General features: G+C 24.5%; 1 protein-coding gene across 2 annotated transcripts; it reads right to left on the reverse strand.

The window, feature by feature from the left end:
* Window positions 1-8,392: 8,392 nt before the first annotated feature.
* Window positions 8,393-20,027, reverse strand: LOC112694293 (arf-GAP domain and FG repeat-containing protein 1). 2 transcript variants are annotated; one of them, XM_025569719.1, is made up of 10 exons: window positions 19,264-20,027; window positions 13,743-13,836; window positions 10,887-11,078; window positions 10,605-10,782; window positions 10,034-10,147; window positions 9,167-9,334; window positions 9,018-9,089; window positions 8,847-8,912; window positions 8,663-8,769; window positions 8,393-8,596 (listed from the first exon to the last, which is right to left on the reverse strand). In XM_025569719.1, the coding sequence occupies exons 1-10, from the start codon at window positions 19,425-19,427 to the stop codon at window positions 8,546-8,548; spliced, it is 1,206 nt and encodes a 401-aa protein (XP_025425504.1). In that variant the 5' UTR covers window positions 19,428-20,027; the 3' UTR covers window positions 8,393-8,545. The 2 variants fall into 2 exon arrangements, with proteins under 2 accessions (XP_025425504.1, XP_025425509.1); XM_025569724.1 differs by lacking the exon at window positions 10,034-10,147 and having other exon boundaries at window positions 19,264-20,015.
* Window positions 20,028-24,905: the final 4,878 nt, after the last annotated feature.

The raw sequence follows: 24,905 nt of genomic DNA on the forward strand, positions 1-24,905 counted from the left end.
TAGATTTTAGAGCATATATATTAATTTTATATTTTTTAGAGCATATTTTATGATTTTTGAAGATTTAGTATGAAAATTTAAAAAATAAAAAAATACATTTATATTGAGAGAATTTTCTAGATATTCTTGTATCGTATTTTTCAAATTTCTATTTGACATTAAAAACAATTTTTTTCCTCTATTGGTTAATATAATATATATATATATAAATTATAACTACAGTTAGCTTTACCTAAAATAAAGTATTGTACAAATATTAAACAGGAACAGCTGCTATCGAAATACGATGATTTTCTATAAATACTTTTCTAGGAAAATAACTCAATGATTATTGAACATTCTACAAGTGCATTTTTTTTATTCAAGAAACATTTTTAATGCTATTTTATTATTATTATTTTAAATTATGATTAAAAATAAAAAATAAAAATTATTTTTATTACTTTGCTTTTTCTATATTTATAATTTTATAAAATATTTGTGCAAATGAAAATGTTGTGTACAAAAATAAAATAAAATATAAGTGTGTATTTTTAAAGCATATTTGTACTTTTTTGAGCGCATTAAGCTCCGAGCCCTACTTATGACCAAATCGTTGGTCCCCTGTTAATTTTTGGCCTGGCGAAAAAAATTCCCGGCCTGAAATATTTACCCAGTCCGTCCATGGTTGTTAATACAGCTTGTGAGAGATGAACCTCGTCTGTGGGACCAGAGGGTGAAAGCTTACCACAACCGTGATATAAAATGTGAGCTGTGGGAATCAATAGGAACGAGTAATTCCGCATAGGTACCTACGCAAGTTGTAAAAAATTCTCCTTTAGATCGACTAAATTGAATTCATGTACCCATGTTTTTGTTCAACGTTTCTTTAGAAGGACGTTATTTTCTATTAAAGATCAACACAAAAAATCATCATCAGATTCACTCGTTTCGCTATCACGTGTTTTCTGCAATAGTTTCTACTGCAGACTGCAGTAGAATGGTTAGACAGTATACAGTATGCAACGGATCACGTCGGAATCACTGTAGGTATTCATGTCTAACGTTATCGGATACCGATGGCCGGACAACGTCGGATCGGGAGAAATACGGATCTAATGTAGGTGTAGACTAAGTCGGTGTTCGGCAAGACCAAATACTAATATAGTCGGGTGAGATGGGTCCGACATTAAACACCTATGCAACAGATCTGCCGCAGTGAATCGTATTTGGTCGAAGATGTCAACTTACCACCACTACCGTATTGCTGTGACAACTGTCGCGTTACACAACGATGCTTGGAAGCGTTTACGATGCGGTCCAGACAAAATATTTCCGAACGACCGATGTAAAACCCCGCTCAAGGTCAGGTCAAATGAACGACGAGACAGGTTTATATTTCCCTCCCTCTCCTCCGTTAACATCTCTTACGCTCGACGAAAATCCGGAATAAAAATACTCAGGTATTATTATTCTCACGTATCCCATTGTGACATGTCTAAGATATTATGAAATGTGACACAAATAATACGTCTGCACGCTGTTGTATTGATTTCGAAAGAAATTATCAGGTTGGTTTTATTATTTTTTTATAAAAACGTTTTTCCGAGCAACAAAAACCCATCCAAGAGTACCATATAAAGCAACTTTCATAAAGGGATATCGGAAGCATACGTATATATGTGATTTTTGAATTTTTCCCGAAACCGTCTAAAAGTCTTAAAAATCACTAAAAATAATGTCGTGTTTTATTTGGCATACGTTTTGATTTGAAATTTTAATTTCTTTGATTTTAATATTTTAATAGCAATACAATTGTACCTATACAAGCCCATATTTAGGGGAGGGGGCACGGGTAGCCGCAAACCCGGGGGTGTGAAGTCTCAGGGGCGGCAAAATATTTTAGCAAAATTAATTTTAAAAATTATGTACCTAATGAAAAAAAAGAAAATAGTATGGTTTATTACCTATATTATAATTTGTAAATTAAAAAAAGTATAGGAATCTCGATTATGATAATACCTATGTTATTCCAGTCAGAAACCATCTTGCATAATTCAGATTATCTCACGACTAGTCATAAACTACGCGTCTGAGTAAGATAAAATACGTCAAACTAACCTGATTGTTTTCATGTGACTATGCGCCTAAACGCCCCTTTATTTCCCTGTCAGCAGTATATAATTAATTGCAAACTCGTTTCAAACACGATCAAATAAAGGAACCCGAATATGTTAAGGCTTAATTTTGACATAGTAGTTTTTAAATATTTTCAAGATAATTAACATTGCTATTATATAAATATATTACAACAATGCATCGTGCATCCGGAAAATAATGAATTTCTTAATTGGTATATATGTTTACGCACACCATGATATATTATTGGATGTCTTGTAAAAATTATGTTTTTTAAGTTTTTAAGAGTGGCGTGCAAACGACTGTGTTCTACAAACTCTTTGGTGCGAATAGTCATCGTCGAGTTTAATAATATACCTATCTATATCCAGTGTCGTATTTGCCAGTGAACACTATAAGTTAGTGTTTAAGACGGCAAATAATATTTAATATTACATTTTTATTATATGTAGGTAACTAGAACTGAAATAAATGCTACTAATTTTAAAATGTTTTATATTATTTAAGTCGATGGGTACTAGCATTGATTATAGAATATTCTATAATCAATGGTACTAGGTACTATTTAATTTTGAATATAATTTAAAAATGAACTGTTTAAGCATTTTTTAATCTTTATATTTTATATCATATAAACGGTCAAATGTTTACACATAAATTCATGTAAAAGTCGTAAGAATAATGACTGCCTAAACACTCCTATGCACAATTCACCACAACTTCCACAAAATACAATGTGATACATATATATATATATATATATATATATATATATACTTCTGTATGCACAATGTCTAAAATATTATATTAATATCCACTGGTACAATTTTTTTGAGCATAATTTGTGACTACATTGGCATAATTTTACAGTAAAATATTTTTTTCGTCATAGCAAATCTCTACTGTTAATTATTAGTAAATAGACACAAAATTCGTATTATTGTAAATGTATGCGAAGTGACAAAACGATAGAACTTAATGTACTTTAATAGTTAAAAATAAAATTCGTTTTCGAATCATGATCCATCAATTAACACGAACATCCAAGTTAATTGTCCAAAAATTTAGATAGCAAATTGATCAACTCCACTCATAGTAATAATAAAAAATTATACACTATTGCCTATGGAGAGGGTAGTCACTCCTCTACCTTCCCATTAAATCCACGTATAATGGGCTCAATATATTTTATGTACTTTTTATACAATTTTTCAAACATTCCTCTTTCCTTTGAAAATTGTAAATAGAAGATTAGAGTTCTAATCAACATCTTATGAAAATGAATTGTTTTATAAAAAAACAATGGTAACATTTTTAACATTTTTATATGAGTCAGAACTATAACTATATGTTATTGTTCTAAAAACAATAGATTTTTTTTAATACTCAAATAATAGTTATAGGGTTAATATTCACTATTATCATTCTTTAATTATAATAAGTAAGCTAAATGTAAACAACTAATGTCATATAAATGAATTTGTCATGCATTTCAATTGTATTATTTGCTATAAATGTTCTCGATGGTAATTTTTTAGCTAAATTGCTTAAGCCTTTTCCCCTATAATACACTATCATTGTTCAATTCCTTACTGATAATATAAAATAAACTTAATTCTATTAGAAATTAGCTTTAATAACTTAATTAAATTTATTTTATTTTTTATTTCTATTCAATTAAATATTCAACTTTTGAAATGTATAGTAGAATCAAAATACAAATAAAAATTATATATTTTTATTATGATTTAAAAAAAATTTATATTCATCTTGTTAATCTAAAGACCAAATTTCACATAAATTATATTTCCATATCAATATAATGTTCTATTTTAAAGATTAAATAAATATATTTATAATTCTCAATAAATCAAAGGGGGAGGGTTATAGCAAAGTGAGATATGAATGTTGTGTTTAACCTCACCGGTTCGAACAGTCACTGATGGTTTTATTTTATGGGTGGAACAACCTCCTAGAAAAAAGAAAACATCAAGGATCTCCCATTCAACATTTACCACACAAACAAACCAACACACCAAAAACATCCAACACCCAATGGCCTGAGTTACCAATAATTTATAATAAATTAAATTCAAATAATATAAGGAAATAAAACATTTTGAAAGAATATAATATTGAGATGTTCTTTTTATAAATAACTAGCGTAAAAAATATAGTACACAAATATAGCGAAAAATTTATACTAAATATTTTGCACCATTATTTAAAAATAATATACTAAATACTCAAGAAATATAAAAATATAACATATAAACAACAAACATTGAGGTAGTATATATTTTTTTTAAATATTAATAAATTTATTTTATTTAATATTTCTATATCACAGAGTAATGTAAATAATTTTAATAAAAGAAAACAATAATTTAACAATAATATTATAATATAGGTATTTTCTCAAGTTATTGTAATTTTCTTTTTTTTAATACAAATAATAAGGCAATTATAATTAGTAACAATATAATTGTTCAAATATACATATGAGTATAGGTTTATATAGGTTTGTCAACATTTACATGATATATGGTGTATAATAGTTATTTAAAAGAATAAATTCAGTATTCTGCAATAGAGTATCATTGCATTTACAAAAATTTACTAAAAATATATAATGTTACAAATATTTATAATATTAAATATGTATTAAAGCAAGAAAACACAACTATAGAAAATTAATATATAGAATAGGGTTAAAAAATATATACTTTTATCCATACATAAATATAGGCCAACAAATGTAAATATAATAATATGGTTAATTTCTACTGATTATTAAAAGTTTTAACACAATAACATAATTTCCATTTCTTTTTGGCAGACATAATTAACGGCTAAAAATTAAATGTTGACTTGTTAAAAATAATTGTATATAATTATTGCGTATCATTATTTAGCAACAGTTTTAATTAAATTAAATGACTTAAAATATAACTTATATTAAAGAAACAGTTAAAATGTCAAACAGTTACATAAATATTGTTCATTCTACCTTGAATGAATGTGTAGTTTTTAACTAATGTCAATGCACTTCCCTCACACATGATAAAATAGCTATGATTAAAGGCATTAATAAATTTATAATAAAATTTTATTTTTTTATCATTTTTAATAAGTTTTACAAAAATTAAGTCTTTTATACTGAAAAATTGCATACCATTACCAATAAAATATTTTATAACAATACTACCGGAGAAAAGAAATATTAACAAAATCAAAATTGAATAAACAAAAATGTAAGTAAACACTTAAGCTTTCACTTTTTGAGATTTTAAATAATTCAATAAAAATGGTTTATTATAAAATTTAATTTTTAAACAATTTAAATTGAGTAGTGCAAGAATTAATTTAAATGTTGTTTTATCAAGTTAAAGTGTTCAGTTAGACTAAAGAATAATAATTTCAATCAAGTAATATAATATACATATATATATATAAATATATAAACCACTCGAAAATTATTTTGCATTATATTTAACACTTCAAGTGTAATTTTAAAACTATTGGGCTAATGAAAGTGACATTTTAACAATTTTTTTCTATTTGTATATAATTCACTGATCAGACAGAATTCTAATTTGTCATTTAATATTTAAATGTTAAATTGTTATTTATTAACATTTGTTGTTTGTAAATTATTTTGTTTCCAAAACACTGAAAGTTTCATATATTATGACAAATTCAACATACCTATAAGTAAAGAAAATAAAAAACACAGCATCATTTTTAAAAAAATGTATACATAACTATTATGAAACCATACGAGTTTAAAACACTCTGTGCACAATTTATATAAAACATTATACGTATTGGCTTAAATTAATATAATAAATTAAGGTACTATGGTATATGTACATTTTAATAAAATGTTAACTATTTAAGATTTATGATTATTAAATAAAATGGATAAATATATAATATACGAGTGAATTAATTGACACATGAAGATAAAATATATTTTTTTAATTGGTTTCTGTATCCAACTTCATAAAATTATTTGGTCAATTAAAAAGTGCATTAAAATTTAAAATAAATTACAATTGAATAAATGGTATAAAAAATATAAGTCTTGATAAATTTTAAAAAAATATAGATGTTCAAGTGTATAGTTAATAGTATCATTTTTTTAAATATTGTAGGTAATATGATATTTTTAATAAAATATTATTGGTATAGGTACGCAAAAATATTACTGAATCAAGGCAACTTTTGTATTTTTTATTTTACTACCTATCAAAAATTGAAAGATAACTATTTGACATAAAATAAATAATTACTGACATTGAGAAATAAAGCACATTCAAAATACAATTTTAATCTTAACTTATTATTTAATAAACATTCTTTAAATTAAACATACATTTTGGGTAAGATAAAAAAATTATCACAGTTAAAATTGTTAAACATGATTAACATACTTTGGTGGACACGATTAAGATTTCAAAAAAATTTAGCATCAAATATAGTGTATTAATATAAAAATTATAAATTACTAATATAAAATTAAACAATATTATTTTACAACTATAGAACTATTAAATTATTTATCCATTTATATATTAATATATAAGAAATATATATCAGCAAAGATAAAAACAATAAATTGTGTTTTAAAAACAACCAAATAATAAATATAATAATTGATTGAAATTTAAAGAGTATTTTATAATATATTAATTTATAAAGATACTTCACTATAAATTAAAATAGTTAATTTGATGCCCAATAATATTTTATTTGATTAAAAAATTTAAAAATAAACACAATGTTTTTCCAAACTAATGAATTCCAAGATTTCTTTTTAAATAACCAAAAACATTAATAAGGCAAACCTTTGATAATATATGATATTAATATTATAGTATTTTGATACAGCAATACTTTTTTGAATACTATGAATATTGAAATTGAAATTCTTTTTATAAATAAAAATAATTTTTAAAATTCACAATCGAAAAAATATGAAAATCTATTATTCAAAATAGTTTATTAATTATTAGTTTAATTTAAAGTTTAATTATTACAAATTTTGTTCAATATTAATTTATTATATAATCATTTTTAATGAATTAATACAATAAAAAGTTTATATTTTTTCAAAAAATAAAGAAATAAAACTAATAACTGAATATAAATATTATTTAAAATCTAATAGTTAACACATAATAGATATCAATTACAAACAGTAACAACATACAAATATTTATCAATATAAGTATGTATACAGAATGTAAGCATAGAGATTCAATAAATATAATTCATGAATATACTTTAATGTTAAGGTTCTTACAATTCAACATTATAATCCAGAAAACTTTCAACTTCCTGAATATTCCAAAATTTGTTTAATATTTTGGCTTTTAAATATATATATTTAAGCATAATATACCAATGGGTTATAATTTTCAATACATATATTATATATTATAATTGCCATTGGATAAAAATATAATAATACAAAACATTCTATGAGTATCATAAAACTCCATGATAAATTTTAATGGACGGTCCGAAATGTTTACAAATAGCTTTAAAAAAAAAAAGCCATTTAAAATTTATCTTATTTTTCTTTAAACAAAATCAAAAATACCAGAATATCAGAAGTATGTATTTTTTAATAATTTAAGACTCAAAAATTTGCATAAAATATCAGTTGTCGTAGTAATTTAACAAAGTAACAAAATTAAACATCCAACCAAATTTATTTTAAGAATATAATGAAATTGATAACTTATATTAATATAAATTAGTTACTCCTTTTTTTTATATGATTTATAAGAAATACACAAATTAAATTATATTAAATGATTTGATATGATTAAAATACATGAATATTTTAGATATTATAGTATTATTTTATTTTAATATGATAACCATTTGAGTAAAATATATATATATATACCAAGTTACTGGTATATGCATATAGTTATGTAAATGATTTTATATAGTTACTCAACTATTAAAAATAAGCTATGTTTTTAAAATATTTATATAAGATTGAAAATTTTGTTTGATATAACATATTGTATACATTCATTGCGATTATGTTTAAAACTTACAAAATTAATTATCTAAATGTTTAAAAAAAAATATTACAAAGAAAATAGAAATTGAAGCAAACTATTAATATAGCAAGACTAGATAGTTGCATACATTTTTATGTAGGAAAAATGCTTATCGGCTTGCTCGCATGAAGTGGTAATATGCTTACACACATGCAATGTATAATTCATAAATTTTGTTTAACTATAAAGCATTATTAAAATTAAAATTTTATTTTAGATTTATTACAATGTTTTTAACAAAAATATAATAAATCTCCTTGCTATAGCTATATAGCAATAACTATATTACAGTTTAATGCTTTTCAATTTACCAGATATATTTCCTTCTTCTTTTGATATTAGTTTTATAAAAATGGATTACTTGAATGTTTGTTTAATGGGGAATCTGATCCAATCTAAATTTATAAAAAAAAAAAATAATCTAAGAATAATTTCTGTTATAATAATTCATATTATTATACTTTAAAAGGATTGGCAAAATCTGCACTCCATGGTTTTACATCATTAAAACCCATTGATTGACTAGAAGTTAAACCATTTGGCCATTGAATATTATTCTCCCAATCATCTATAAAATAAATGAATAAAAGTAAAAACAATTTTTAAATTAAGCCTTGATTATTTTTTTCTATTGTTATCAAATACCTGATTTATTATTTATAAATGGATTAACTACATGGTTTGATGGAGCCCAGCTATCTTGAATACAACCTACAATTAAAAAATTAAACAAGTTGTTATTACCTTTTGCAAATAAAAATAATAAAATAAAATTATTAAAAGTACAAAATATAAATTACAAACAAGTATTCTTACTTTTGAATGGGTTTTGAGTAGTATTCTCAGATACTTGATTACTCCATGTACCATTTAAAGATGCATCAGAACCTACAAAAATTTTTAAAATATTTTAGTAATTATAAATGATTGTATACCTATTGTAAGTAAATTATATTTTCACTTACTCCATGCAGAGCTGTTACTATTATCTAATTGGGGAGGAGTATCTTGATGAACTTGAGATTTCATTAAACAATCGAGATCTTTCAATGCAGCATAGCGGTCTTCAGATGGTGCTTGAGAACCATTAGATTTCCAACTAGTACTAGGACTAGTACTTTCTATCGCAACACCTATATTTGTAGGAAAAAATAATTAGCAAAACAAATTTGTTTAACAAAATACAAATTTAAAAACAAAACTATAAATAAAACTTTAAATCTAAAAATGCTAAATAAAAATGTCTTGCTAAGAAAAATTAAAATGTTAATATCAAATAAAAACAGTTTTATAATACATAATGTTACATAATAGAATATCAAAAATAAAACATAAAATTGTAAATATATTAAGAACGAATTCAAATTATACTATACATTTCATCATACAATGAAATAGATATATACAAAAATATCCTCAATTATCTTTTAATTAAAAAGGTTTGTTATTAATTTGAAAGGTTGTGAATTTAAACTCTTAAACAAAATAATTTTAAAGACAAGAAAATTTAATATTTGTATTGTATTCTGTTTATAGTACTTAAGCTAACTACCTAAATGTTTTTTTTGTTAAATATGATGTTTAAATTGATACTAACAGATAAAAATATAATTGAACACAATAAAAATAAAAAAAGTGAATAGGCTTAATATTTATAATTTCAAGATATTTCTGTAGTTAAAGAAAAAAAAAATAAACAAATACATACAACTTCATTAAGCTAATTATAAAATAAATAATATTTTTGCAAATAATAATGTCTACATTATTTAACTTCACATACATAACTAAAGATGGAAAAAATTACAACACAAAACCAATATAAAACTCACTCCATCGATTATTTATGTTGTTTGGTTTTCTTGCTGGTGAAAAATGTATTGGATTTGATGTCAAATAATCAAAATACCCAGTTTGTAGCGGTTGAACAAACTTAAAATTTAAGTCTTAACATAAACCAATAAATATTAAATATTAGTATTCCTAGATTATATGGTTTATTAAAAAACAATATACTAATGAAAAGCATTGCAAAAATTGTATTGAAAATATAAACATAATATTAAAGATATTTTTCACTAATAAACTGTTAAACTGAAATATAATTTTTAATGGGTATTTTAATATTTATTAAAATAGATTCATAAAAACGGTTTGAAAAATTACATGAGATTAAAAAAACAAAAAAAAAGTATGAAAAGTATACTTCTATTTTTGAATATTACTTTCAAAAATATACATCAATGGTATAAAATTCAAACCTGAAAACTCTTATAACTTTATTATGAGCAATTATAAAATAATATTTATAAGATAGAAATTTAAAATTTGATTAACAGACCCAATCAAATATTTTATACGCTTAAAATTAAATTATAAATTACATAATATTGTTAAACATACCGATACTTTTTGAAATATCAAAAGATGTAGAAAATGCTGGATTATTATCAAAATTTGCAAACGATTGAGCTGTTTGAATGGGAGACTGATGATTTTGAGCAAGAGGTTCTTCTTTAAAAAATTCAAATTTGTTTGGTGATGATATATTTATGGCTGGTGTAGTTATGTTAATAGGTTTCTAAAATGTATAAAATAAAATGATATATTATAGCAAATATAAGTAAACCATAATAATTGAGTGATTATTGAATTCTTAATAATGAAAATATAGTTTATGTTTACTTCATAGGCTGCAGTGATAATAGGTGTGGTAACAGTCGATTTTGCTTGAATACCATTATTCAATTTTTGAGAAACTGGATCAGAATAATACATTTTTTTTTCGTATTTAGCAACCATAAAATCTTTAATTTGTTTCTCATCTTTGGTAGGTTGTGTTGAGTCGTACATCCCTAACCAAATCCTTTGACAATTCTATAACACATTTTTTTTATTAATTAATTAATCATTTTATACAATTATAAGATTATAATGGTATGAAATATTAAGAGATGAAAAAATCTGTTTACACAATATGATGAAAAATTAATTTTGATTATATAGTTCAATAAAAAATATTCCAAAACTTATAGAAATTATACACTAGTTTAAATTTTTATTAAAGAATGATGTACTTAACAAATACAGAGAACAATTTTCAAAAACATTACAAATGTAACTGTTTGTTAATTAAAATATAATGAACACATGTTAAAATAAGTATTGAAAAAAAAACATATTATCATAATTTAAAAAGGTCATATTCTGAATTAATTAATTAAAAAACTCAGTATACTAAGTAAATAGGTAACAAATGCATAATATATATAAATATATACCAGTGGTATAAAATTGAGCTCCGTTGGGCACTGGAGCTCCACAAATGATATAGTGGCTTAAATTCAAACATTACTATTTACTTAAGTTTAATACTTAGTAGTATATATACATACATATATTTTAAATATTGTGTTTTTATATGGCATAAAAATTATAAAGTACAAGGAATTTTGTCAACCACTGATATACACTATAAATAAAGAGTTAAATAGTTCTAATTTAAAAAAGTTCAAAATAGTTTGTAGTATACAATGCTATTGATATGATTATACGAATATATTTTTTTGTATATTATTGATTGATTATATACTAAAATATACTAACAATACATAATCAAACAAATTAATAAATACATTCTAATTACTATATATGGTGTAAGTCTATATGTATTCCCTGTAAATTGTAGTATGCATTAAGTTTAATATATAATCAGTAGAGCTCGGAAGTTGTAATACTAAAAATGTTACTTTTTAGCTCTTAAATATGCACTATAAAACTCTAAAATATGTGTTATAAATAGCATGAAATATCAAAAAATATGTATTTAACTTAAAAAAAATGTAATTTTACAAATTGTTGGGCTCATTAGACAGGCTGGACTGATTGAATTATAAACTGTTAACAAAAATGTTAAATTACTTAAATATATTTGTAGAAATTTACTTATTATTCAATTATTTTATATATTTACCTTGGAAATTATCCTAGATTATTAAAATGTTTGATAATCTAATGCAATGATATAATCAGGGAATAACAATGATGTCACTCACTAACTATTAATAGTACATCAAATTGTTAATGAAAACATAAAATAATATTTGATGAGGTCTAATTATTTCCAATAATTAAAATATTTTTAAAAACATAACTAAGTAAATACAATTATTATCAACAAAATGTAATTATTTCCTACATTATGTGATAATATACCCGAAAATAGCACTATAAGCCCTAAATTAGCAAAATAGCAATAAAACCCGTAAATATGCTAAAAAATAGCAAAATTAAATTTTGTGTATGATTTTCGAGTAGTGAGAAACATATTTGTATCTTACTTTGGATGTTCTAAAACGAACCAAAAAAAATATGCATTTGCTAGAACTTCCGAGCCCTGATAATCAGTAATCAAAATTTATTTGCATAAAATAACTATAGAGTTTGTTTTTCATATATTCATTATTCATATTTTCAATTTCAATGTTTGCTTTACTGCAATCCCAATTGAAAATTAAATATGCATCTTTTTCATTATTATATATTTATAAAAAATAAACATTTAAAAATAACATGAAAAAGTTAATGAATATTTTGGTGTTTTTTTAGCTAGAATTATGGTTTCTCACTAAGTGTTGTATCAAATTTTATTATACTTACAGAAATGAACTTAACAAATGTTTTTACCAAATAAAAATTAAATTATAATATAAATTGTAAAACCATGTATATTTTTTTACGTAAGCATTGCATATTTAAATTACAAAAATTAATTAATTTATGTATATTTTAATTATATTATATGTTATTATTATATTATATTATTGAATCAAAAATATTATGGCTAACACGAAATTATAAACAAAATCATTGAAGAAAATTTCATTACAAACACTTAAATGTGGTGCCAAAAAAATAAAAAAATAATTAATTTTATATTGCATTTTATAATGATATATGACTTGAACTAAAACTTACATTATTTACTACATAGCATTATTTCATGTATACTTAATAATATACAAAATACAAAAAATAAATATAATTCAAATTAGTTATGATATACTTTTGTTTTAGGCTTGAGAGCTTAAAAACAAATTAAAATGGGCCTTTATTGATTAAGTATATTATATTAAATAAGTAAATTGTTTTGTAAAATAAACAAATATAATACATTACACATACAAGATTAAGCCATATGATGAATGGCCAAATGTCAGCACACTACTTTTTTCAATAATTTAATACTTTAAATACTACAGTAATTTTATTCACTACTAAATAAAACTGCTTAAAATATATATATATATATATATATATATATATATATATATATATATATATATATATAACTTTATATTACATTATTTTAATTAATTTTTTTATAATAAATGATAAAATAATATTTTACAACACAAATATAATTCAATGCTTCCATTTGTATTAAAATACAAACAAATGAATTAAATACAAATTATAAAGAATATAAAAATATTTAAATACTTACAATATTTAGTTATTCTAATAATGTGTATAACATACCTCATTTCCTCTAGATTTGATAAAATCTATTTCCTCCGTACTAAATGTTGCCATTGATATGCTTTTAACTCTATGTGGTGGTGTTAAACCTCGTCTAGAAAATAATTGTACAGTATTTATTTTAAAAATATGGTAAAAAACTTGTTGTACTATAACTACGCTATTATATTTATCATATTCCCATATGTATGTCTGTCACTTTATTGACACTACACAGCACCTATTATTGAAATTGAATTGATAAATTAAAACAAAAAAAATATAACATTTTTGATAATTTACAACAGTTTATCTATTAAATTTAATAGTACTGGTAAGACAAATGTTCATTAGTAAATATTCTCTCATTTTTAAACTATATACATTTACTTGAAATTTAAACATATACACCAATTTATATTGTAAGTTTAATATTAACTCATTAGTATTAGATTAAGTTTTAATGAATTATTTTACTAAGAAATTCAAAATGTTAATACTATGAAAATTCTAGAAAATTATCTTTAATAAAATGTACTTATAAATGGAAAAATACAAAAATTCCTACATTATTTATCTAAATAATATATTTGATACTATAATTTTAAAAATAATAGTAATTTCATCTGATTTCCCCGATAATGTATATAATATATACATTTTATCAAACATAAACACATCATATTTATTTACTATGTATAAGATTTTAAATAAAACCTAACAAATTAATATACTATTAATGATATAATTATATAAACTATATAACTTAACTAATATTTCAAACAACTTTAACTATATTAATTAAAATATGACTATTATTAATGATAAGATATAATATCTGAAAATCTGCAAAGAATATATTTGTCATACAATATTATTTTATTTATCACAGCTTCAAACTATTAGTTATAATATTGTATCAATTTAATTGTGTTGAATTGTTGTTTAATGACCATGATGAATCTTAGTTCAGGAACTCAATAATATGTTTCTATAACAGTCATAAGTGCTTGTATACTATCATTCACCAATTAATATTGACATTCTTAAGAATCATTGTTAAACATGCTAAATAATTCTTTAAAAATATTGTCATTGGTCATCCTGAATATTATACGAACTAAACAATTGCTTTGCTTGCAGTACCAAGTATGAAACATAAACTTATTTTGACGATAATATGACACATACTATATCAAGTGAATCATTTGTTATATGAGTTGACATAGTAAATATTTATTGTAAAATATTAAGTTGCAGGTTGCTTAAATAGATTAAAAAATAATAATAAAATAAAATAAAATAATAGTACTACCAGTAGTACCAGATTTTATATACATACACATACATGAGTATATTTAATCAATGGTACTAGTAATGCATACTATTATAATTCAATTATACATTTAATTAAAATTGTTTTGTAATATGATTCTTAGTGACAATAAGCAATTTAGTTAATGCATAAATACATGCATAAGTTTGTAGTATATTATGGTTTTTATAACATCTAATATTGATAGAATTTTACAATGATTCACAAAATTTAAATTTATTAGATGTTGATTTAATGAAGATGTCTTTTATTTCAGAGAAAAACGTTTTTTAATTCACTATTATTGTTAATATTTAAAATGGGTATTATTTTCATATATAACTCAACAATAAAAACTTTTTTTAGATTCTGAGTGAAAGAATAATGTATTTTATTCTATTGTACACAATTTCAACCAGAATTGCTTAAATCATTATAATCTTGGGAAGTTTCTCATAGAGGAAATAGTGCTTAGTTCAGTGTTCAGCAATATTTTTCACTTGTAGCCCTCCCCCTCTCCCTCTGTACATTTTCAAAAGTGCAATGTTTCTTCCTATAAATTAAAAAAAAAATAAATATACTGAAATATGTACGGATATATAGGCAATTGAAATGTTTAATTAAAAGTTATTTAGTTAAAAGTTAAATAACCTTATTAAAAAAGCTGATAATACTATTATATCAACCATAAGATATATAAACTGATTCACCTAATCTCTTTCATTCAGAATCGTTTTTTTGAGAGTAATTATACATTTTTTTTAAGTTTAAAGACCAATATAGCAATATTAGTCACCAGCCTGTATATCACCAGATAGTCAAATATCATATTTATCTAAATAAAAAACAGATCATCTAGACTAAAAACATTTTGAACTGTTTTGTTAGGAAAAAATATTTAATGGTGACATAATTAAATGGCAACTTTTAACTGATTGTAATTACTACTAACTGTAATATAAAACAGACATGGCATAAAATATAATACATTTTTTTTTTAGATCCTTGATAAATGATAATAATGCTTTTTTTTTTTTTGTGAACAATATTGAAAATTTATTCATTTCGCATGTAAAGAACAACCACAGTATTTCATGCAATTTTATTGTGCTTGATATGTATTCATAAAAATTACAGGTTAATAAAAAACTAAATGCTGTATTAATTGTATTTAATTTGTAACTTCTTACACTTGTCATTTTAATAATAATGTTACTTCAATGATATTATTATCTTTGAAAAATTTAGAAAGTATTTTATAATATTAATCATTTTTTATAAGACAGTTATTTAATATTACCTACTGTACTCCAAGCTCACAAAGAGTGTTATAATTTATTGTTAACTCTTTTTTTACAATAAATCATTTTTATTATTATTATTTTTCTAAGATATTTTACTTATATCAATTATCAATATGATTTATGAAATACAAAAAAAAAAAATTTATAATCATATTGATGATCAGTCAGAGTATTCAAAATATGTAAATATATGTTAATGATGGCCCTTGAATAGGTTATAACTTAAAAACATTATTTTAAGTAGTGATAAATTATGCTCATAATTATTTATATACACTTAAAAGCAATTAAAAATTTAATCACTGAATTTAAATTTTATCCTAAAAATTACTTAACCCACACAAATATTGTATACCTATATTAATAATATTAAGACACTATTTAAATTAAATTTAAAATGTTTTTGAAACTATCCTATTATAAATGTAAACAAAAATAAACCTTACTTCATAAAGAGATTTATTATTCATAAGTAATTTTTTTTTTATATGAAAAACTACTAAAATTAATGACTTTTCTAAAGAAATTCTGATACTAATTCTAGACCTTGTAGATCACAAAGTCGAATTTTGATACAGTTTTTCTAAAGGAAATAAATAAAATATATAGGTATAATATTAATTTTATTCAGAATGTAAAATATAACTAATTTTTAATTTTTTTTTTGTATTTAACCCATAAGTCGGTTTTGCAACTGAATAAGCGCTTTCTTTTACTTGATCCATATTGCTTTACTAGGAATTATTATTAATTACTAATAAGCAATAATAAATTACCCCATTGAATACTTTACCATTTTTTAAGACGCACAGTTTTTTCATTACTTATGTATTAATAAATTCATTAATAAATATATTAAAAATGCATGTATTATAATTTAAAATAAATTATTAATTAGATATCTATATAGTTTTATCTCATTAGATTTTGTTCTTGGTGTTAAAATACAATTTATATGTAAACTATAAACATATATAATTATTCATAATATTTTTATATAAATTAAATGCCAATATGAAAATTTAAAATGATGAAGGAAAAATCTAGATAAGTATTAATTTATTTTATAACAAATTAATAAATATTTTGGTTTTATATTTAATAGAATTTGAATTTTGAATAAAAGATAAACATAAAGGTATTGGTTTTAAGTTCAGTTTTTTTTTTTTTTTTAATATTTTAAAAAAAGTTAATAAATTTTTTTAAAAAGTTATGTGTATAAAAGATAATAATCAATAACTATCAACACTGCCAGATATTATAAAATAAGGGGTCACAGAAAACACCATAGCTTACTGTACGAAAAAGTCAGTATTAAGATATGTACACATTAATGGGTACCAAATATTTATTTAGGCTTCCTATGTTTGTTGCATACAGATATTCTAGTATTGACATACTGTGTTAATGCAATTATAATTGGTACATTATGATATATAAGATCCTGAATTGCCCTCTGATAGTTAATCACAGATATTATGCTATTAAGTTTAAATCTATACTTTGATCAAAGATATATTTAAATATATTAATAAATTAATTCAAACCTCAATTAGGAATGGATTTTTATAATAACAAAAAAAGATATTCAAAAGTTGACTGATATAAAACAAAATAGAAATATAATCACATAATCTCAAGTTCAAGTTCTCATTATCTTAAATACATACATTAAACTATCTAGTCTCAATTAGCTATAAGCAAACTACATGTAATTCAGTAATAAGCTCTTGCTAATATTAATACCACCCAATGACCATTGCTGCTAAGGGTTTATTTATAAAAAATAATAAAATTAGAATAAAAAAATAAAATATAATCAAACTTCAAAATGTACATATATTTTCCCTACTTACAACAAATATTAATTAAATATAGCAATAGGATGGGTTGCATAAACTAATCTCAACATTTATAAGATTATCAAGTAGGTATTAGCTATTGATTCATAATGTAATACAATTATTTATGAATCAAACAATAACAAAATATAAATGTAAAATACAAAGACAGAGTATTGGGAATTTTTTTTTCATTTGCAATAAAAATAAAATTAAGCTTTAATAAATATTAATATCACTAATTTGGCACTAAATCAAACAAAATCTATTATTTCTCTAAACAAAAAATATAATAATAATAAATAATAATAAATATTATTATACATAAATTTTAAGATTTTAAAATATTCTTAACATAAATATAATATTAAATGTGATAGACAGATAAACAATTATTTTTTTAAATAAATATTTAATGAATTCAAAAATATTTGTAGGATTTTAGATACAGATTTTGTCTAGACTGTACTAGAATATTTAAATAAATAATGTACTTCACAAAAACAATAAAGTTTAAAATATAAATTTGTTGAAAACCAGTGAAATCATTTTAAAATTTATCAAGAATACCTAGTTTTCAAAATAAAAAAACATAAAAATAATAAATATATTAAATAATGAAACAAAATATGTAATATATTCATTATATAGGTAACTTGTATTAGTTTATGTTTTCAGGTTGAAAAGTATTCTTAATATTTACAGTTACATAAATGATCTATGAATGTAAACATAAAGAGTTTTTTATCTTATCAATTATAAAAGCGTTAAAGATCATTTTCTAAATTTTACTTTGCTAAATGATGTCTAATCAATGAATAGAACAAAGATTACTTCTATAGTTTAATGGTTGATAAGTAAATTTATAGAAATGTATAGTTAATAAAACTAAATAAAATTAAGTATAAATTTCATTTATAAAACCAGTGCTGTAGGAATTGAACAACAAGATATACCTATGCAAAAGTCAAGCAGATGGATATTGAATTCACATGAGTATTATATTATGCATATTTATTGTCACAGCAAAAGAAGTACAATATAATAACAGATCATCAAATTGATGGCAAGAAAATACTTACAATAGACCGGAACACGACGTGCAGACAAACGATCCTATGGTAACATTCACATATGTCGGTCCTCTCTGGTGACAGTCGAAGCAATATTTGTTGGCCGGTAACGACAGTTGTTCGCGGAGGACAGACAAATTGTATTCGTCAAGTTTCTTCATGCCGTTTGCCATATTGGTAGCAGTTTCGTCGGAAGATGATTCTCGAGCAATAGACGGGTAAAGAACTTTGTTCGAATATAGCAGACCAAGTGCTGACCGACTACTGAATGGCGACGGTCCTGAAGAACCGTAAAACGGATATTTTATTTTTCAAATCTAATTTCTTTAAATGGCGAACGGACGGCAACGGGAGGAAATTAAAAAAAAAAAAAAAAAAAAAAACGAATTCGACTCAAACGCCGCCAATAGAAATGTGAAACAGCACTAATTGAAATCAACTCACGTGAACCTAGTAACACACTTGAAATCAATTCCTATCGCTCGGCGACCGCGACGATTGCCCGCGCAGGGGTTCCAAATATGTTCGTCTTGGACATCGGTAACACAATACACTGATATCCTGCCCGGGGAGGACGGAACGCGCTTATCGTCCGTTCGACTGCGCACGAAACGCGCGACCGAGAGCCGTTTCCGGCCCGTACACCGTCAGCTGTGGCCGTCCCGGTTGATCGTCGCGCGTTTGGGCAGCATTGGGAAACGACGTTTGAAAAATAATAATAATTCGCCGAACGGTCAGCGGGTAGACATTCGCGTACGGCGTAACCAACCAAACCATGCACCGCTTCGGGCGCGAGAGGGCCGTATTTTATTTTTCCGATCAAATACTGATAAATGGTTACCCAGTGCTTAGTGAAATATTCGAGTAAAAGTATTAAAAAATACTTTTTCAAGCATTGAATTGAAAACATTTTAAATACTTTCAGGACGAAGTGTTTTCAACGGTATTTTGAATAATTTTTTTTTTTTCTATTAAATACTTATTTGTACCAAACGCTTTTTCGAATATTATATTTTTATTCGAAATATTTAGTTGGATAAATACTATTGCCAAGTGCAATTATAACCGAATAATACTTTTGTTGAATATTCTGTATTTCTATGTTAGCCGTATTTAGTGTGGGAAGAGCAACCGTGACCAAAAAAAAAAAAAAGAAGCTCTACGACCGATGACAATTTTGAAAACATTATGTTTTCAAAATGTAATAACCGTTTATTAAATAAATAAATAAAATAAAAATTATTAAAAACCTACTATGTGTCTATGTTAAATTGATCAGAAACCTACTTAAAAAAAACAAATACTTTTTTTTTTTTTTAAGCATTCGAGTAGTATTTGAAATGCTACACGGTTAAAGTATTGGTGAGTAGTATCTTGAATACTTGAAAAAAAACGTATTCGAGTATTTACTCAAATGCTTTTGTACAAGTATTCTTTACAGCACTGCTGTTACCCGTTATAACCTAACGCGGAGACGCGTGAAACGGTGCGGAAGATAAAAATTAAAAATACCCCGGAGTGTACCCCACCCACCCGACGGATTATTGCTCGTTCGGTTCGAGTCTTGAAAAATTCGTTGACGAGTGCGTCGCGCAAACAAACCCGCGTGCCCCGCCGCACCGTTTCCATCTCGTATTACGTTTGTGTCGCGCGTACGTTCTCTGTTTTCCGCGAAAACGATACGATGGAAAATTACGGCGGCGGCGTAGGTGCGTCTATTTCCGTCGTCGAATTGCGTCGGACCCGTAACAACGGTTAGGTGTTGGTAAAAATCAGCGCCCACGGTCTCCGTACCGCCCGATGAAACGTATTGTTAAACCGCCGTGCACTAGCGGTGTAAAAACTGCGAAAACCATTGATCGCGGCGTGAAAATGCTACCGTGGAAATACAAATCGCTGTGATCGCGGTACCTACCAACTGCTACTCTGATAACAGTTCTACCGAATAGCAGTCATGGCTAGCGGCAGTGGCGTATATAGGAATTAATTACGGGGAGGGTTATGAAAAAATATATAGTAAAATAATATGAAGGTTATAAATTAACTTATTTTTAATAACTATGAAAATTAGAATACATAAATTTAATTGCAGGACAAAGTCTAATTTTCGAGGTAGATTTGCAAAATTATTTATCACTTCTTCAGTGTTTATTGAAATACTTCGATGAATTGACATGAGATAATCCTGTTAGTCGATTTTCGCTTGTACTATTTCTCAAGCACGACTTCAATCTTTTCAATATCGAAAACGATCTTTCTGATGACGCTATTGAGACTGGTAAAGTTTCTAATATATTTGGAAAAAAAAATCAACGGATAGTTTATTCAAAGTATCAATAGCAGATTTGGATTTCTGACAAACCACGGAACATTTGCAATTATTCTGAGGACTTTGTTTTGGACAATTTGCATTTTTTTGATGTGCGAGGATGCACAATTACCCCATACCGGGCAAGCGTAGGTAAGAATTGGGCGTATAATTTGCTTAAAAATTAGGAGAGAGCATTTTTTTCCCATACTAGACAGTTTGGTTTTAATTAATACATAGATTAAAGAAATGCACACGTGGGTCGTACTAACCATTAATTTCGGGGAGGGGGTGGGTTGAACCCCAAACCCCCCCCCCTATATACGCCACTGGCTAGCGGTTTGCTCTGCGATTAGAAGTCATGTTCCTTCTATTGTCCGTGCTGCTACTTTTTAACACCACCTGCCGTGGCACACTTTTTCGGTCCGCTGCACGGTATGAGCTATGTTGCCGCCCTTAAGAAAAATAATACTTTAACCGTCGAAAATCGTCTGATTGAAAAGATTTTTTACACATCTAACGGTGCAATGTGCCGCCTGCCGAGATGTAATATAACGAGTATATTACTTGTACCCGATTTTTTTCCAGGAAAAAAACGTACAGGAACGTAACGAAAATAGTTTGTAACATTTATTATAGAATAGATATTTTATTTTACATTGATCCTAAACAATTTGCCACCCCAAGTCAGTTGCTCTCCTTTGCTCCCCGTTAAACACGGCTCTGCCCGGCATGGCTTATGAACCTCTTACAGTGGCGGTTTTTAGAATTTTGTCTGGTGTTAGAACCCCCCCCCCCTTCAAGTTCCTTTGATATTTTCATATAATAAAACCTTAACCCGTTAATAATATATTTCTTATATTTAATTTCTTATATTCTTGAATGTAATTCTCATAAACAAAGACACTACGACACTAAGTTGGTAAGTAGGTATTTCCCCACGTGCCCTTAGGGAAAATACGGAATTGTATAACACTACAATATATGCTGAACACATAGTATACATATATTATACACATGTCATGTGTTCAAATATATTTCGAGCACAACTAAAAATAAATTTTCGATAAAAATAACATGTCCATCAGTTATTAAAATTATACGTTGTTTATATACGTGTGTTTACAATAATACATATTATAGCATTGGTTCACAAATGTAAGCGTAATTCATAATTTAATTTAAAGTTTAACACCGACAAGTCAAAAAGTTTAAGTATCAAGGTACCTACCTAATTTTTTTAATTTTTTTAAGTTAATTTATAATAATTAATTATTTGTTTTATTTAATATATATACAACTTAATCATTTGATTGTATTGATTGTGAATTATTTTTTCGGTGAGTATATTTTTCTTCATGTTATGTTAAATAATTTTTTATCGTTCGATTTTAATTATTTTTGTATTCATTGTATTCTTGTAAAAGTGTTACAAAGTCTAAAGTATTATGTTAATATTTGAATTCCCTTATACGCGTGGAATACGAATGGTCGATAATTACCCAATCAAATAAACTATATTTGTTTAAAAACACAAGTCTGCGGAAATACAGACTACTGTAAGTAATAAGTAGTACTTCTGTGTACTTACTTTTTCTTACTTTACAAGTGTACACATAAAACGAATCGTCTAAAATGACCACAAGATTATTAGTAAGAAGTAAAATAAATATATTAAAATGACTAATAATATTCTCACTTAAATCAATAAACTAAAAACAGACGTTAATTTTTTTTAACTAGTTATAGTATTACGTGTTCAGTTATATTTATTCAAATACAATTATTATTAATAAACAATAAAATAATAAAAAATAAAACAAAAATTAAAAATGAGTAAATTGTTAATATTCGTAAATTAGTATATAAATAAACAAATAGTTTATAATATACTATATAATACTCTATCGTTAAGTCGCGATTGTGTTGACTTAGTATATATCTGATGATGAATTTTTAATTTGAAATCTTTCATACTTTACATATATAATAATACTCCAGACTGAACATTTATTTATTTATTTCTATGTATAAACAATTTGTTTTTTTACTTATATATACCTATTATAATATTATTATCAAATGTCGTCCGATAATAAGACAAATAGTTCATTATTAAATGTGGTGTTGTGTTCTAGCATATAGAATATTTATTTTGGCAAAGTCATGTTGAAAAACTTCTAATTTCGATGTTTAAAAATATCATTAGGTATCTACAGTAAATTTTTGTAATATATTGCGACTATAATAATTAATAATTAATGATTCAACTAAACTTAGGTAAGATACATAAATACAAATTAAATTAAATGATAATATGAACTAAGCTGATTACCCTTCTCCTTGAGCGTGCTTGAGATGATAGGGGGAGACTTTAAATATTAATTTTACTATACCTGATAATATATTATTATGTTATAACAGGGTTGTATTTAAAACAATGGCTATTTTTCGTGCACTTAACATGAAGTGAATAAGTGTGCATTTTATGAATTAATTACACCATTTTTCCCGGACTTTATTCAAAGATTCAATCATGAGAATTGCAATTATTTTGTACGACATAAAATTACAGTTGATAAAAAAAAAATAGTTTCAAAACTAATTAATTGAAAATAATAATGTCTTATAATATTAAAAAATGTCGAATATTGATTTTTAATTTTCGAAGATTGCTATTTATTTAATATTAATACATACGTATATAAATTACAACAATTGTAACTATGATTTCGTAATAAACATAATTTTATTTTTATGAATATACATTAAATTCTCTTTATAAAAATATATTAATGCTATATATAATAATAACAGTATTAAGTACAATAAAATTTTAGGAAAAGTGATTTAAAAATTATACCCTGAATTAATCACTACGATTCTCTTTAATAGAAGCTCATAAAAAGTGTGCTGTACGAAAAGTGAAAAAAATTGGCTTCATACTTCAAGTATCTACATGGTTACAATAAGTACAAAGACCAATAAAAATGCAGAAAAATTAGTATATATTCTAATATATTTCCAATAGGTTTGATTTCCTATATTATAAATTTAATGCTATATTTGTTTATCCAAATGGCTTGGTAGGTACTTATGTTTGGCTTGGATTAAAAAATATTTATATCTGGTAAAAAATTTGTAGAGTTACATGTACCTATAATAGTTGAAGATATTTTTTCTAATGTTACCTTTCAGCTATCGTTGTCACAAAAAGTTTTAAAAAATTTAAAACAAAGATAAACATTTCGAAATGGCGTTTAGGCAATTGTTAATCATACAGAAGAAATTAAAAAAAAAAAAAAAATCGAACAGCTATTTTTGACCTATGCCACAGATAATA

This window comes from Sipha flava, unplaced genomic scaffold, assembly GCF_003268045.1.
Source record: "Sipha flava isolate LNK unplaced genomic scaffold, YSA_version1 0_pilon_pilon, whole genome shotgun sequence".
Classification (NCBI taxonomy): domain Eukaryota; kingdom Metazoa; phylum Arthropoda; class Insecta; order Hemiptera; family Aphididae; genus Sipha; species Sipha flava.

Bases quoted from the DNA above. Each gene is read 5' to 3' on its own strand.
- LOC112694293 (XM_025569719.1), bottom strand. From the start codon at position 19,427: ATGGCAAACGGCATGAAGAAACTTGACGAATACAATTTGTCTGTCCTC. The intron at 10,783-10,886 runs GTAAACATAAAC...TATACATTTTAG, and splicing joins TTATCACTGCAGCCTATGAA to AAACCTATTAACATAACTAC. The intron at 10,148-10,604 runs GTATGTTTAACA...GTTTATGTTAAG, and splicing joins TGATATTTCAAAAAGTATCG to ACTTAAATTTTAAGTTTGTT.